The following is a 17,748-nucleotide window of genomic DNA, read 5'->3' as shown; positions in this document are numbered from 1 at the left end:
TCACCTATTGTTCGCCCTGTAACTTACTGTTCCGGGAGTTCTCCTTAACCCAGAAACTTGCCTTCTTTAGAAGTAAATTATCAGTCTCATCATTCAGACTATAGTAAAGATTCTTCTGTTTTAGAAGTAAGGCCTCCAGCACCTAAACGTTCAAGATGTAGCTCTCCCCCAATGCTTATAGCAGTTTGTAAGCATGGACCTGATCCCCTGGTTACAAACTCTGGGAAACCTGATTGTTTCCAGGGAGAATATTAGTTACACAAAATTAATTTTTCTCTTTCGTCAGTTACGAGGTTAACCCTTTTACCCCAATGGACGTACTGGTACGTTTCACAAAACTCATCCCTTTACCCCCATGGACGTACCGGTACGTCCTTGCAATAAACTGCTATTTACATTTTTTGCATATATTTGACAACTTTGAGAAACCAGGCATTTTCCAAAATAATGAGACCAACCTGACCTCTCTATGACAAAAATTAAGGGTCTTAGTGCAATTTAAAAAAAAATTATTGCAAAATGTGCTGGGAAAATAAAATGCCGGGGTGTTAAGGGTTGGAAAGTTCCAAATAGCATTGGGGATAAAATAGTTAAGCCTCCTCTTCCTCCTCAATCATCTTATGATCTTATTTCACTTGAACATGATGCATCTAACTTTGATTATTCACACACACTTTCAATTACTAGAGCTTATACACTAGAGATTCGACATGAGCATAGATTCGACATGAGGGTGGGCTGTGGCACCCTAGCAGTACCAGCCGAACTCGGTCGAGTCCCTTGTCAGGCTGGGAGGAACGTAGAGAGGAATGGCTTCATTTGTTTGATGTTGGCTACCCCCCAAAATTGAGGGAAGTTCCTTGGTATATGTATGTATGTGTGTGTGTATGTTTAGAAGAGGCTTCCCAGACATCTGGACGCTGGAGAAACTGTGCCTTTCGGAAGAACGCATCTCTGTTCCATTCAATGGGTTCTAACTGCACAGTGTTCTTAGTCAACTGACCCTCCTGTTCAGAGAGTCCCTCGAGATGTCAAGAATAGATCTAGCTTGGTAGATCAAGGAGAAGCACCTGTTAGTTGGTTGACCACAACAGGTCTATCCTCTGGGTTTCCTTCTGTTCTCAGTTTTATCTCGCCAAGGATGGTTAGCCCACCTACAAATAAAACAGGTGTCAGAGACAGGGAGTCCATCTGCAAACAGAGCAGGTGTCAGGGACGTGGACACAGGAAGACAAGTCGTTCCACATAAACTATCTAGATTGAAAGCAGTGTATCAAGCATTGCTGCACTTCACGGACTCGGTAGTGTTGATGAACGACAACACGACAGTGTAAAAAGCAAGGTGGTTATGTGTCATCTCCTTTGCCAATTGGCAGTAGGAATGCAACATTGGGCACAAGTGAACACTGGTCCACCTCGGCCTGTTTTATCCTTGGGGGGAAGGGAACGTAATAGCAGATGATCGGAGCTGACTAAGACATTAGTTGATTCAGAAAGGTCTTTGAATCCTCAAATGGTTAGAGATCTCCTGACTTTTTGGGGTTCCTTCTCCAATCACAGATAAATTTTTTCCCACCTGTCTGAACCATAGACTGACCAACTATCGTTTACACTCCAGTTCCAGACCCGCACTGAACACGATCCGAATGTCACAAGTCGGAGTAAGTGCTTGAAATGAGCGCACCTATCATTGCAAATATTGAAAGCATGTGTGTAATTGTGATCATGTTTGGGAAAAGTAAGGAAATTTATCTTTTCTTCTCTGTGTTCTCTCTCCCTTGGGAGTATCTCCACGGACTGGACACTTCATTATTATTATTATTATTATTATTACTTGCAAAGCTACAACCCTAGTTGGAAAAGCCGGATGCAATAAGACCAGTGGCCCCAACAGGGAAAATAGTCATGTGAGGAAAGGAAACAAGGAAAAATGAAATATTTTATGAAGTGACATTGAAATAAATATTTTCTATATAAACTATAAAAATTAACAAAACAAGAGGAAGAGAAATAAGATAAAAAAAAGTTTTCTCGAGTGTACCCTCAAGCAAGAGAACTCTATCCCAAGACAGTGGAAGACCATGGTACTGAAGCTATGGCACTACCCAAGACTAGAGAACAATTGTTTGATTTTGTAGTGTCCTTCTCCTAGGAGAGCTGCTTGCTTATGCAGATGATGTCACCATTATGGTTTAATGATATTTTTTTTTTTTAAACAAATCATTCGATCATATACCTTTGGAGTTTCTACACAATGAAAACCTTTCTTGTTGGCTGTGACAGATTTACCTATCCGATAGCACAGAGGCTAGAATGCCATACTCCCAATTAAAGGAGGGTTTGTATCCCCTCATAGGAACAAAGTATTTTTGTATTTTTCCTAGCTAGTCATATAAGTAATATTTCCTGCCTCTGCCACCCCCCCTCACAAGTCCCTACCAGAGATAGAGTGGGATCCCAGCCACGAGCACCTACGCACCCACCCTCATAGAGGGGTAGGTGACGGACCCATACCAGGTTGCCAGATCACCAATAAGTCTTTAGCTGGTCAAAACAGCTATACTCTATCGGATCCTTTAAGGCGAACAAGGCTGGGTTTGGGCCGGGAGCGGCGATGCCATATCAAATATTACCTTCACGTTGTATGGTGTATGGAGGCAGCATAAGTTAAAAAAATGTAAATATAATTAATTAATACTAAATATTCGCGATTATTAAATGCCCTCGTAATTTCTTTACTTTTAATAACAATAAAATTACACGTTTCTTCTTAAACGTGGCAGAAAAATTTTACAGCGCTGCCACATCCTTCTCAGGCGTTAAGCTGACCTCAGGGTATGAATATGTCAAACAGCGTGTGTCTCCATAAAGACGGCTCAACCAAAACAGTCAGTCATTAAGGAGTCTGTCGCCCTACCAAGAACATGGAAGGAAGTCCTCGTTATACAAATAAAAAAATGTTACATATTTTTAATATAAAAGATGTGCAGAAATAAATCTCTATAATCCTGGCATTCTTGTGTATCGTTATCAGTACAACATTCATGACTCAAAACTATCATCTATTTGTTTTGATAAATCCTTACAAAGACTATGAAACACAAATTGATATTTCCATCAGGTATGACACTCAAGCAAAAGTATCTTATATTTTGAAGATAAAAACGTGCCAAACCTAAAACAAAATATTCAAAGTAAATTGCAAAGCTAGAACAAAGTCCATAGAAAGAAGGCATGAGAATATAAAAAGAAAGTGTATCGGATACTCTTAATGAAGATAATTGGGCGTCTATACTACGTATAGATAATATATTTAATTGTTGTCGATAATTCTGTGTAACCCATGTATCTTTATGACACTTTCAGTTTACCTGCCTAAATTTACACAGGATCTCTCTCTCTCTCTCTCTCTCTCTCTCTCTCTCTCTCTCTCTCTCTCTCTCTCTCTCTCTCTCATATGTATATGTATATATATATATATATATATATATATATATATATATATATATATATATATATATATAAACAAATGGTAGAGCCTCCACGAGATGGAATTCGTGAGTGTAGGTAGATAAATTCACACATACGAGTTGATTAGAGAATGCGGAAACTCAGTAGTATGGGATAATCCCTAGAAAGGTCCAGTATATTGCCCCAGGAGACATTCGAGCGCAGGGATTAAAAGGGTAAACAGGAGCGGTAGGCCTTTAAACACTCCAGAGAAGGACATTTGGCAACGTAGGAGACAACACCTGGATTGCCATGAAGGAGCCGATAGACTATAGGAAACAATAAATTAATTAAGATTGTATTTATTTACAAATTTAAGTTGCATAATACAGGTAGCCATCAATTTACAACCGATGTAGGGACCAGATCTGGACATATGTTGAACTTAAAAATAAGTTTACGTAGATCAGTCATCTGTCATATTTTAACAATATTTTCTTACTTTATATCATTATTTCATTTTCTTGTTTTATAAGATATCATAATTATGCTCTATTAGACCATTTTTTTATTCTATATTTCAATATCAGAAGCATTTTAACAATTATCAATTTCCAACTTTTTTTTGTTTACCTTTGGTTGGGATCAGCTTTTCTGAAGGTCCCCCTGCCATATCGAGAGAATGTGTATTGTTTATATAATTTCTGGATTTATTCAAAATATCTTCATGATGAATATTACATCAACACCAATATGTTCCTGGATATCATAGTTTTCTTACAGTTTGTTTATAGCCATTATTATTAGTTATCACACAAACATGTGCACATAAGAGTAGTTCATTTTTAAAGTTTCGTGCAGTATTTAATTTTTAGTTGATTATTAGGCCTTCATATTTATTAGACATCATTGTGTTTGATTGTGCTTTATTAAAACTTTTGTATTCTTAATTGTGCTTTATTAAAACTTTTGTATTCTATTTTTCAATTTCTGGAGCATTTCAGTAATCAACAATTACTTTTGTTTTACTTTTGGTAGGCATCAGCTGATCTCAAGGTCACGCTACTGTATTGCAATTATGCAAAAATATTGCTAACACAGAGTTGTTTATATAATAATGAATATTATATCAGCACCAATATGTTGTAGGATATCAGTTTCAATACAGTCCGATTAGTCTGTCTGACTGTGTTTTGTGTGCGCGCACACGTGTGTATGTATTCTGATTTTTAATTCGCTGTTAATTCTTCATATTTCTTTAGACTTCTGGAAAAATTTTGTACCGTATCATCACTCGATGTTTCGATTATGGGAATACTAATATAACTCGTTAATGCATCAAAAGGAAATCACTTGATTTGGTATTGCCTTCCTCCAGACATATGATGCCATCAGACTTCTTTCTTCAATTTATGGTAATTAGTATTCTTATAACAACTTATAGAGACCACTGAGATATTTTATATCTTTACTCGATGTTTCGATGATGACAGTTATAAGATTACTCTGTAACCCACAGAAAGGAAATCATTCGGTTTGCCAGCGCGCCCTCTGTCAGAAATATGATGTCACCGGTCATGAACTCGACAAAGATTTATGACTTGCGAAATATGTAAAACTGTTTTCTTTTTTCTTGCAAGATTTGAAAGAAAATACTAACTTACCAAGCAAAAGTATTTCATTTTTATTATGTAATAGCAAATACAGTTTTTATGAATAGTACTTACCTGGCAGTTATATATATATATATATATATATATATATATATATATATATATATATATATATATATATATATATAGCTGATATCTCTAAATCGGCAGAATTTTTCAAAATGAGGCAACCGCCTTGTGGTGGTTGGGAGGTAGGTGGTCACACCCGTCACAGGGTGGTACAAGGAATCATTCCAGTGTCCAAGACTTCAGTTCATCTCTGCCGGCTGGATCGTAAACATCGTCGGTCCACCATTGAGAGTTTTTCGAATCATTTTCCCTTTGCTTTTTGGACTTCGTTTGGTGAAGTACACTGATTTAGGGATTTGGCAATCGTGTTTTGTTATTATTATTGTACTATTTACTTTGTTTATCATGAGTGAAAACTTAATTTTCGTCTTTGTGCTAGTGATGTATGCAAGGTGAGGTTACCGAAAGTGTCGGTTGATCCTCACAGTTTGTATGCAGGGGTTTTGTTTGTGCACTATATTTTAGGTGCGAAGTTTTTAATCCTGATGACGGAAATACGTTCCGCCAACTCTATGACGTCACAGTCGTGTGACGTAATCTTCAATGTATGTCTTGCAAATTCTCTTTATTTGTTTTTTCATGTAAAGAATGGGAGGAATTCCACTTATATAATTTTTTTTAACTTTTAATGTAAAATTTTAAAGAAATATTGTCCATTTGGTATTCGTTCTTTAAATCATCGATCTAATTTCATAATTAAATAGAACTACATACATATACCAAAGGCACTTCCCCCAATGTTGTGGGGTAGCCGACAACAACAAGAAACAAAACAAAAAAGGGGACCTCTACTCTCTACGTTCCTCCAGCCTAACCAGGGACTCAGCCGAGTTCAGCTGGTACTACTAGGGTGCCACAGCCCAACCTCCCACATTTCCACCACAGATGAAGCTTCATACTGCTGAGTCCCCTACTGCTGCTACCTCCGCGGTCATCTAAGGCACTGGAGGAAGCAGCAGGGCCTACCGGAACTGCGTCACAATCGCTCGCCATTCATTCCTATTTCTAGCACGCTCTCTTGCCTCTCTCACATCTATCCTCCTATCACTCAGAGCTTTCTTCACACCATCCATCCACCCAAACCTTGGCCTTCCTCTTGTACTTCTCCCATCAACTCTTGCATTCATCACCTTCTTTAGCAGACAGCCATTTTCCATTCTCTCAACATGGCCAAACCACCTCAACACATTCATATCCACTCTAGCCGCTAACTCATTTCTTACACCCGTTCTCACTCTCACCACTTCGTTCCTAACCCTATCTACTCGAGATACACCAGCCATACTCCTCAGACACTTCATCTCAAACACATTCAATTTCTGTCTCTCCGTCACTTTCATTCCCCACAACTCCGATCCATACATCACAGTTGGTACAATCACTTTCTCATATAGAACTCTCTTTACATTTATGCCCAACCCTCTATTTTTTACTACTCCCTTAACTGCCCCCAACACTTTGCAACCTTCATTCACTCTCTGACGTACATCTGCTTCCACTCCACCATTTGCTGCAACAACAGACCCTAATTATTATTATTATTATTATTTGCTAAGCCACAACCCTAGCTGGAAAAGCAAAATGCTATAAGCCCAAGGGCCCCAACAGGGAAAATAGCCCAGTAAGGAAAGGAAAGAAGGAAAAATAAAATATTTTAAGAAGAGTAACATTAAAATAAATATTTCCTATATAAACTATGAAAACTTTAACAAAACAAGAGGAAGAGAAATTAAATAGAATAGTGTGCCTGATTGTACCCTCAAGCAAGAGAACTCTAACCCAAGACAGTGGAAGACCATGGTACAGAGGCTATGGCACTACCCAAGACTAGAGAACAAGGGTTTGATTTTGGAGTGTCCTTCTCCTAGAAGAGCTGCTTACCATAGCTAAAGAGTCTCTTCTACCCTTACTAACAGGAAAGTAGCCACAGAACAAATACAGTGCAGTAGTTAACCCCTTGAGCGAAGAAGAATTGTTTAGTAACCTCAGTGTTGTCAGGTGTGTGAGGACAGAGGAGAATCTGTTAAGAATAGGCCAGACTATTCGGCGTATGTGTAGGCAAAGAGAAAGAACCGTAACCAAAGAGAAGGATCCAACGTAGTACTGTCTGGCCAGTCAAAGGACCCCATAACTCTCTGGCGGTAGTATTTCAACGGGCGGCTGGTGCCTTGGCCAACCTACTACCTCATAAACTGATCCACCTCCTCAAGTAACTCTCCATTCAACATGACATTCAACCTTGCACCACCTTCCCTTCTCGTACATCTCATAACCTTACTCTTACCCACATTAACTCTCAACTTCCTTCTCTCCCACACCCTTCCAAATTCTGTCACTAGTCGGTCAAGCTTCTCTTCTGTGTCTGCTACCAGTACAGTATCATCCGCAAACAACAACTGATTTACCTCCCATTCATGATCATTCTCGCCTACCAGTTTTAATCCTCGTCCAAGCACTCGAGCATTCACCTCTCTCACCACTCCATCAACATACAAGTTAAACAACCACGGTGACATCACACATCCCTGTCTCAGCCCCACTCTCACCGGAAACCAATCGCTCACTTCATTTCCTATTCTAACACATGCTTTACTACCTTTGTAGAAACTTTTCACTGCTTGCAACAACCTTCCACCAACTCCATATAACCTCATCACATTCCACATTGCTTCCCTATCAACTCTATCATATGCTTTCTCCAGATCCATAAACGCAACATACACCTCCTTACCTTTTGCTAAATATTTCTCGCATATCTGCCTAACTGTAATAATCTGATTCATACAACCCCTACCTCTTCTAAAACCACCCTGTACTTCCAAGATTGCATTCTCTGTTTTATCCTTAATCCTATTAATCAGTACTCTACCATACACTTTTCCAACTACACTCAACAAACTAATACCTCTTGAATTACAACACTCATGCACATCTCCCTTACCCTTATATAGTGGTACAATACATGCACAGACCCAATCTACTGGTACCATTGACAACACAAAACACACATTAAACAATCTCACCAACCATTCAAGTACAGTCACACCCCCTTCCTTCAACATCTTAGCTTTCACACCATCCATACCAGATGCTTTTCCTACTCTCGTTTCATATAGTGCTCTCCTCACTTCCTCTATCGTAATCTCTCTCTCATTCTCATCTCCCATCACTGGCACCTCAACACCTGTAACAGCAATTATATCTGCCTCCCTATCATCCTCAACATTCAGCAAACTTTCAAAATATTCCGCCCACCTTTTCCTTGCCTCCTCTCCTTTTAACAACCTTCCATTTCCATCTTTCACTGTCTTTTCAATTCTTGCGCCGGCCTTCCTTACTCTCTTCACTTCTTTCCAAAACTTCTTATTCTCTTCATATGACTGACCCAGTCCCTGACCCCACCTCAGGTCAGCTGCCCTCTTTGCCTCACGTACCTTGCGCTCTACTTCCACCTTTTGCTCTCTATATTTTTCATACTTCTCTATACTATTACTCTGCAGCCATTCTTCAAAAGCCCTCTTTTTCTCTTCCACTTTTACCTTCACTCCTTCATTCCACCATTCACTGCCCTTCCTCATGCTGCCTCCAACAACCTTCTTGCCACATACATCACTTGCAATCCCAACAAAATTTTCTTTTGCTAACTTCCACTCCTCTAAATTACCAGTTTCTCTTACTCTCACCTCGTCATATGCCATTTTCAACCTTTCCTGATATTTACTTTTTACCCCCGGTTTTATTAGCTCTTCAACCCTCACTTGCTCCCTTTTACATCCACCTACTCTATTCCCCCACTCTTTTGCTACAACTAATTTTCCTTCCACCAAAAAATGGTTAATTTACGCTGTTAGTTCTCGTTACTATCGATGCAGTCCCAACATGCCTTGGTAGCGTTCTTTTCGATATGGAAATTAAAGTGTTGGCTATAATTCTCCAACAACAACGATAATGGGAATTCTAGTTTTAGTAGTATTTTCATTCACAGTGATGCCTCAGGATACGAAATTAATCCGTTCAGGATGCGGTTTCGTATCCTGATATTTTCGTATCCTGAGTCGTGTTTTACATGTAAATAGCCTAATCCGTTCCAAGCCTTATGAAAAGTCACCTTTTCTTTCATAAACACGCTAAACTGTAGTAATAAACATGCAATGTAGCCATTTCTATCATTCAATAATTAACACAACCGTTAAAAACAGCCTAATCCATTCCAGAAACCACTATGAGATTATTCAATAATATAGTTATAGCCAAGTTATCCCCCCCAAGCCCAAAGAAAACGGTCCGTTTTCTTTACTACTGTATAAAAGTTACGGTACTGTATGTAGGTAAAGCATTTAGATCAGTGAAGGTGTATTGTTACCTGTACGTACACCTAAATTAATGATTGATACCTGTACACTCTGAAAAAAAGGTTACAGTCAATTAGTGTAACAAAAAAGTTGAAACTTACCTTTTGATTGAGACGATGTCCGATAGTGAAGTCGTGGCAGAGGAGGATGGCATAAGGCAGAAAACGTAACAAGTGACAGACTACGTACAGTAATTTACACACTTAACACATTAACACTTAAACTTTACGAAATAAAAAAATGGAAGAAATAATTAACACTTAACATTACGTATGGAAAACTATAAAATGAAAGAAAAAATTACTTTAACACTTAACGGTAACATAAAACTTAAAATTGAATTTTTTTTTTTTTGCTCTTTTATAACTTTACGTTTTTCTTATTTTCTATATCTCTTCTACTTCTTCATCACTTTCTTTTTTCTGTTTCTTTTCTTTACTTTCACCTTCTAATTCTTCATCCCTTCCTCTTTTCTGTTTCTTTTCTTCACTTTCACCTTCGTCTTGGCCTACTAATACCGCTGGCCTCTTTAATAAGAAACTATCCATTGAAGCTTGTTTCTGCCTACTTTTCAACACATTTTTAAAATGCGTTAGGCAAACGTAATATAATACACTACGTAACGTTATATACAATCTATGTATAGTAAACACTAATACAGTACAGTGCACAGTAACGAATGTTTATTAACGATAACACTTGGCGTACGAATGTACTGTATATTAACACTAAGTCAAACAAGCGAAAGCACACAATGTCTGTTAACGATACCGCGGTCGGAACGAAAAGAGAGAGAGAGAGAGATGAACGCCCGTGCGTAGGCAAGCTGGGATAGTTGCCGACCAATAGGAAAGCAGGATCTTATGGCGTCAGCTAGCGTCTGAGTAGGGAGATAACCAATGGGTGAGCGGGAGGCTGTAAGTGAGTCTACCCAAGTTCAAAGTCAGGCGGCGCGCGCTTTTTAAAATTACTCTCGGCGATGAGTTGGGATCTCGTAAGGTTTTCGTATCCTGAAATTTTATCCGTATCCTGGGGCATAAAAATCTTCGAATCACTTTTCGCGTCCTGAATTTTTCGTAAGCAGAAACTTTCGTATCCAGAGGTATCACTGTATATGTTCCTATTGTTTACATTTATATATATAGATACATTATTGCTATATCTGTTCTTGTTATCATTACAACTCGCTTGTTTTTGAAAACCCTTTGAATTAATTGTGGATTACATTTGTTTTCCCTTTTTCTGTTCATTTTAATCTTTAACGTATAACTTTCCCGGCGTTTGTATGTAACTACCGGGTAGGTATTTATGACATTTAATTTTACCGGGGCTTTATGTAACTACCGGGTGAGTGTGTTCAACATTTATTTTTAATCTCAACTCTTGCCCGGTGGTTTTTCTTTTTGTGACCGCCGGGTAAGTATGTTTGAAAGTTTATTTTATTATGGAAATGTCAGTTTAATATTTTATAAAAATATTTTGTTACAGTTTGTATAGCAAGTACTAGAGACGATATTGCTTTCTCATTCAAGCCTGTGGCAGCAGAATAAGTTCTCTCACAATGGGCAGGACTAATTATGGTCTTTTGTGTAAGAGTTTAATAGTGAAAGTTTCAGTGCTAAATTAGGCATTGGATTCATTCAGCATAGTGGACGTCGTTTTCCTAGCTTTAGACCTCTTCCAAGCTCCCCGGCCCATGGGAGAAGGAACGTCGATCGGCGAAAAGAAACGAGAGGCGTTAGCTCACGAGCAAACGCCCTCGCGAGCGTTCCTGTTAACGTTCCCAAGAATGCTCGCCCTTGCCATGGGAAAGAAAGAGCGTTGGGCGTTAAGATTCTTAAACTGCCTTTAGAGTTTCGCATTGCATCACTTTTGATTTTAATGGCAATACTATAAGTCATAGATATTTGCTGATAATATAAATGCTTACAAACCATCATTGACTCGGTTTTTGTCCCAGTGCGCCAGTCGGCCTTATGAACCCTTTGGTCGGAACCGAACGCGCCGAGTGGCATAATAGATATCATTTTGCCTTGACGCTCGGCGCTAAGTCTTTCAAGACAGGACGATCGCCTCCTCGTCTTTCAGGGTGAATGCAGCCTCGTCTTTCAGGGCGAATGCTGCCTCGTTCTTTCAGGGCGAATGCAGCCTCGTCTTTCAGGGCGAATGCAGCCTCGTCTTTCAGGGCGAATGCAGCCTCGTCTTTCAGGGCGAATGCAGCCTCGTCTTTCGGGACGAGGGCAGCTTCGTCTTTCGGGACGAATGGAGCCTCGTCTTTCGGGACGAATGGAGCCTCGTCTTTCAGGGCGAATGCAGCCTCGTCTTTCAGGACGATAGGACGATCGCCGCCTGGTTCTTTCAGGGCGACGCCACGTCTTATAAGATCTTTGTCAAGGGATGACTTTAGTGATCACTTTTCTCATGTTGAATTATTTGAGGTTAACAGAAGGAGAGCATTCTAAGTTCTGTTGCTCCATGTTCCCCACCTTCTGAGTTTTCACGTGGTCATTAATGGAGCTTCAAGAATATATTAACTTTTATTTCTTGAACCAAACCTATAATGCCAGCTTCCTTATCAGATAGGCCAGGATAGCAAGGGTGGAGGTCTAGCCACGTTTAGGTCGAAGACCTTGTGGCAGCCCCACAGAGATTTTTTACGGCCCCCTTTGGTGGATTGCTGAGTCTCTTAAGGAATACAGGCAATGAGGCTGGATAATTTTGAAATCAGAGGTCATAATTAAGGTACGTACTTCTCCTTTTTTCTTTCTCTCTTCTCCCTCAAGAGTTGGTCAAAGACAGGTTTTGGTGTCTTAATCAGCAAGAAATTTGCTGCATGCTTTTTCTCTAAACGAATTAACAACAGTAGGAGCCAGACTTAGCTACTTCTGGCGAACCTGGGAGAGGAGCAGACCTTTGGTCCGTGTTTTTACTAAGGATGGATGCGAAATCTTTTTCCTAGTGAATCCTCCTTTGTTAGTTACTCCAATAAGACTTTTCTGCCTAACCGACTTTGCAACTTCAATGTCTCTCTTTTGGGAGAGGGAGTCTTTTGTCCGGTCCTGGACGTAAATGCTCTTTACGCCTTCGTTCAGAAGTCAAAGTTCTCCACGGAGATATCAAAATCTTTGGAGAAGAGGGGAGCAGACCTTTGGTCAGTACTTCTGAAGGAGGATTACTTTTTCCTTTTATAGGGAAACCTCCTTTAGTTTTTAGCTAAAACGATTCTCTCTCCCAATTCTAGAGAGGAGTCTAAGTGGCAGGCTATGCAATCAAACTTTATCTGAGGTTTGTTTTCAAGAAAGAACTGGTGTAGAATGGGTCAGTTTCGGGCCATGTGCTTTGGTCTCAGCTCCGCCCCTCTAATGTTCACGTAACTTTTGCTTAATGTAGCAGAATACTGCACTCGAGAAATCAGAGCGTCCCTGTATCTGGATTTTTAGATAACGTTGAGCCTATCAAATGATTAGGTCTTCCTGTCAAGAAGAAGAGACACTTCTGACACCAGGACGCTCAGCACCACGTCTTTTAGAACGTTTAGCGTCTCACTCTGTTAACCTCTCGGCTCCACGTCTTACAGGGCTTTCGGCACCACGTCTTACAGGACGATCGGCGCCTCGTCTTTCAGGACGCTCGACGTCGAAGTTCTAGCATGAGGCATGACTTTGAACATGAGAATCTAGGACTTCGTGATGACATTAGTCGGATCGTATGTCGAGATCAAGGACGCCTTCGTTCTGATCTCTTGGATCTAGAAAGGAGGTTTTGTTCGAGGGCAAGAAACATCGGGGCAAACATGCTCAGCTGGAATAGACTTGTTTTTCCCTCAGAATGGTCTCTCAACCCACAAGTCTGTCAGTCTCTGGATGTTGTGGGGCAGACCTGTAACAGACCTTTTTGCCTCCAACTGGAAGAAGAGGATCCTCTACTGCTGCTCCCTAGTCCCGGACGAGGAAGCTGTAGCAGTGGACTCCTCCTTGATGGATTGGACGGGGGTGGACATGTTTGCGTTGCCCCCGTTCGAGATCATCAATCTGGTCTTCAGGAAATTCGCTCTCCTCGATTCGGGGCGAATGATCCTAGCGGCTCCATTCTGGCCTGCAAGGGAATGGTTTTCGGAAGTGATGGGCATGTGGATGGACTTCCCAAGAAGACTTCGGCGAGTCCAGATCTTCTCAAACAGCCCCACTTCGAGAGGTATCATCAAACCCCCCTTGCTCTCAAATTGACTTAATTCAGACTGACTAGAAGCTTGTCAGATCTCGAGGCTTTTCGGCACAAGCGACGAAAGCTATCGCCAGAGCAAGGAGGATCTCTTCACAAAGAGTCTACAAATCTAAGTGGGAGACCTTTAGAGCTTGGTGCAGGCGGCACAAGTTTTCCTCAACCACTACCCCTCTGAGCCAGATTGCAGACTTCTTCTTGTACCTCAGACAGGATGCTTAAGCTGGCTGTATCTACCATCAATGGATACAGCAGTATGCTCTCGGCCGTCTTTAGGCATAGAGGCCTAGAGTTGTCCCAAAATAAAGATTTGCAGGACCTCATTGGGTCTTTTCAGACAACGTAATAAGTAATCTTAAACCTGGATGTGGTGTTTTAAGTTTCTGTGCTCCAAGAAATTTGAACCTATCTCGCTAGCTTCTCTTCGAGTTGTAACGAAGAAAACCCTCTTCCTTATGACTCTAGCGAATGCCAAAAGGTCAGCGAAGTCCAGATGATTGAGAAGAGGGTGAGCTTCAATTAGGATAGGGCAGTTTGCGCCTAAGGTTCATCTTTCTCGTAAAGAGCGAGAACCCTTCGTAACCCTGTCCTACGACGTTTGATGTCATTAACCTCACGAACCTAGTGGGTCAAGAGAAGGAAAGACTCCTCTGCCCAGTTAGGTCCCTCAAAGCTTTTTTGGCTCACATTATGAACGTGAGCTGTGCATCCAACTTGTTATGGTGTTCAGTGAAAGATCCACCAAAAACCCCTATCTAAGAATGCTTTGTCCTTTTTTCCTGAGGGAAAAAATTAGGGAAGCCCACCTCTTATGTGAGGAGGAACACTTCGCCCTGTTGAAATTACGGGCTCACGAAGTGAGGGCCATTGCTACCTCTCTGGCATATCAGGAATATATGTTAGTTAGGCTATTCATGGATGCAATTTTCTGGAGGAGCAACTCTGTCTTCGCTTCTTATTAACTTAGAGAGGTGAGAGTAGACTTTGGCAAGTGCTATACCTTGGGCCCACACATAGGAGCGGTTTCTGTATTAGGCAAAGGAGTTAATAACCCCAATCAACCTTAGTTTATATGCATGTATGAGGGTTTGTGTTTTTATGATAGTCTGAGGACTTCGTCTTGTGGTACGGTTTCTATGTTGCAGGGTTAGGTGGTTAGTTTTAGTAAGGTTGCAGTTTTTATTATATGGGGCGAAGGTAGTTTCTGAAGTCTAGTCAAGTTGTTGGTCTTATCCCTTTGACAGACTCGATTGAGTTTTTTGCAGCATTGCAGGCTTACTCCTGGATAAACACTCCTAAGGGAAAGCCACTCTAGAGGCTGTACCTTTGAAATCAGCTATCTTAGCAGGCAAGGAATCAAGGTGTTTTTATCTCCTACAACTCTTTTGTTGTTTCCCCAACGATGTTTACTGTCTGTTTCCCTCCTCCAAATGTGTGAATCAGCTATATATATATAACTGCCAGGTAAGTACTACTCATAAAAATGGAGTTTTTATGTTAAAACAAAGTTTTATGAATACTTACCTGGCAGTTATATATATATTCGAAGGCCCACCCACCTCCCCTCAGGAGACAGGGCGGGCATAGATGAACTGAAGTCTTGGACACTGGAATGATTCCTTGTACCACCCTGTGACGGGTGTGACCACCTACCTCCCAACCACCACAAGGCGGTTGCCTCGTTTTGAAAAATTTTGCCGATTCAGAGATATCAGCTATATATATATATACAGTATATAACTGCCAGGTAAGTATTCATAAAACTTTGTTTTATCATAAAAACTCCATATTTAAAAGAAAATAAATTTTCTGTTAGGGTACTTTCATTAGATGAATATCGATCTATTATCAGAGATGAAATAAAACTAGCATAGTCAAATTTACGCTTAGTAGTGCTCATAACAACTGATACAGACCCAAAAAACCTTTATCTTTGCTTGATATTTTGATCATGGTAATACTAATCATTAGCATATTACCAAGGTAAATTGGTTAATTTTTATACAAGAAAATAGATTATATCCAAGGAAATATTTGTCCTATTAGTGTGCTATTTCAGACATACTTTTGACGTCATCACTGAAAAAAGTGGTCATAAAGTCGATCTGCAGCAAGTCGCATAGGTCGTAAGTTGACGACTATCTGTATTTACTGTTAAAATACTTGTCATGAAGAATTTTTCTGTCCAATTTTTTTTAAGTGAAAAAATTTGGTACCTGGATTCATATTATAAAATGGTTGACAAATTTCAAATTGGAAATGGAACCAAATTCTCTGAATTATAACCTCACAATTGAACTACAATACCTGATAAATGGGGCTTATAGCATGGCACTCCCCATTTGCTTGTAGGTTTTGTGAAAAGATTCTGCCATTTTCCCCTGGTTATTCCTAATTTTAGGGAATATCTAGTTTTCATGTTTTACAACCTGGATGTAAAGGCATATTGCATCTATGAAAATCTTGATAAAAAATTTTTATTTTTGTACTTTTTATTGGTTTTTTATTACAGCCGTTTGTTATTTTATTTTTACTTTCTAGGTCAAGTACGGGATAACAAGAAAGCTGGTGTATTTGAACCAGCATTAAGTAAATTAAAGCAGTTGAAATTTGCCACAGAAGCAGCCATCACAATCCTTCGTATTGATGATATGATCAAGTTGGACCCAGAGGGTGGGAATCAAAGTGCCTACCAGCAAGCACTGCAAGCTGGTGAACTTGACTGAAAAAGTAATAAAAGGTTAAAGCTTTAATATAGAAAATTTTGCTTACAGCCAATTTGGGAACAGTTAACTGGCAAGTACATATTGAAAAGAATATACTGTAGGTACTTTTTTACACGTGCAGGCGACTGCTTCCCACGTAGAAGTCATGAAATAAAAAGTCATAATAATAGCATGGCTAATAATTCAAGTTTCTCTTCACTATAATGGTTAAATTACTGTCTCCTTTTTTAATTGGTTAGACTATATTTGCTTTTTACAGAATATTTTCCACTAACCCCAAGTTAATGACTTCATATGCTGGCACAACGCTAATTTATTAAAACCTGTTAATGGCTGGGACCACCAAATTGGTGTCATTTTGCCTGTCAAGTTTGCCATTGCAAATTTATTTTGTATTTAAATAAACTAAATCATATTGATCATGGGAGTTTTATTTATACTGTATTCTGACTTACAGCCGTTGAGTTAGGTAGTGATTTTTTTTTTTTTTTTTTCAAACTAGACCAATGTACATATAGATAATTGATGAGAGGCCAAAACAGTTACTTGCTTGACAATGAAACCTTATCCATGTAGATGAATATGCCATGTCACACAATCAGATGTGAGAAATGTTTTTGAAAAACTAAGAGGGACTGTCTAGTATGTCCTGCATTTTTTTTTTCTATATTCAAAATACACCATTTCTATATATATTTTAGATATATGCAGTATAATACCTTCATCTTATAAAAATTTCAAGTCATGCGATCAAAAATACATTTGTTTCAACACAGATATAAACCTTCACTATTTATTACGGTATTACTTTCGGCAACGCTGAAAACCAGCCGCTAGTTAGCGGGAGGGGGTTGGGGTAGACTAGCTACCCCGCTCACTCACACCTGTTGGTTGAGTAACCACTTTTACTTTTGGTTCGGTAGAGAGTAGACGTGCCGTCTCTCTCCCGTTAACAAACTGCCTTGACTTTATTACTTTTTCTTTTGTGTGTGTCGGAGTGTGTATGGTTATCGTCCCGCTATGTTGACATGTCCTGGGATTGAGGGCCGCCGCTGCGGCACCTTCAAGTCGTCCTTGGAGACAGACCCACCTCTATGCCCGGCTTGCCGGGGAACTCGGTGTTCGTGGGACAACACCTATTCCGAGTGTAGGGAGTGGCCTGCCTCCCAGTGGGAGAGCTTTGCGCATAAGAAGAAGTCTAAACTCGAATCTTCGCTTTCGGGGTCTTCCTCGAAATCGAAGAAATCACGGGCTTCT

General features: G+C 39.9%; 1 protein-coding gene across 1 annotated transcript in view; it reads left to right on the top strand.

The window, feature by feature from the left end:
* The window catches only part of CCT1 (chaperonin containing TCP1 subunit 1), a 57,543-nt gene extending 40,632 nt beyond the window's left edge, over nucleotides 1-16,911 (top strand). The window contains exon 12 of the mRNA XM_068362803.1: nucleotides 16,307-16,911. Within this exon, the coding sequence (XP_068218904.1) occupies nucleotides 16,307-16,491 (185 nt within the window). The 3' untranslated portion in view covers nucleotides 16,492-16,911. The remainder of the gene's footprint in view (nucleotides 1-16,306) is intronic.
* The last annotated feature ends 837 nt before the right edge of the window (nucleotides 16,912-17,748 follow it).

The sequence above is a fragment of the Palaemon carinicauda genome, chromosome 39 (assembly GCF_036898095.1).
Source record: "Palaemon carinicauda isolate YSFRI2023 chromosome 39, ASM3689809v2, whole genome shotgun sequence".
NCBI lineage: Eukaryota > Metazoa > Arthropoda > Malacostraca > Decapoda > Palaemonidae > Palaemon > Palaemon carinicauda.
This window is presented reverse-complemented; position numbering and strand designations above follow the sequence as displayed.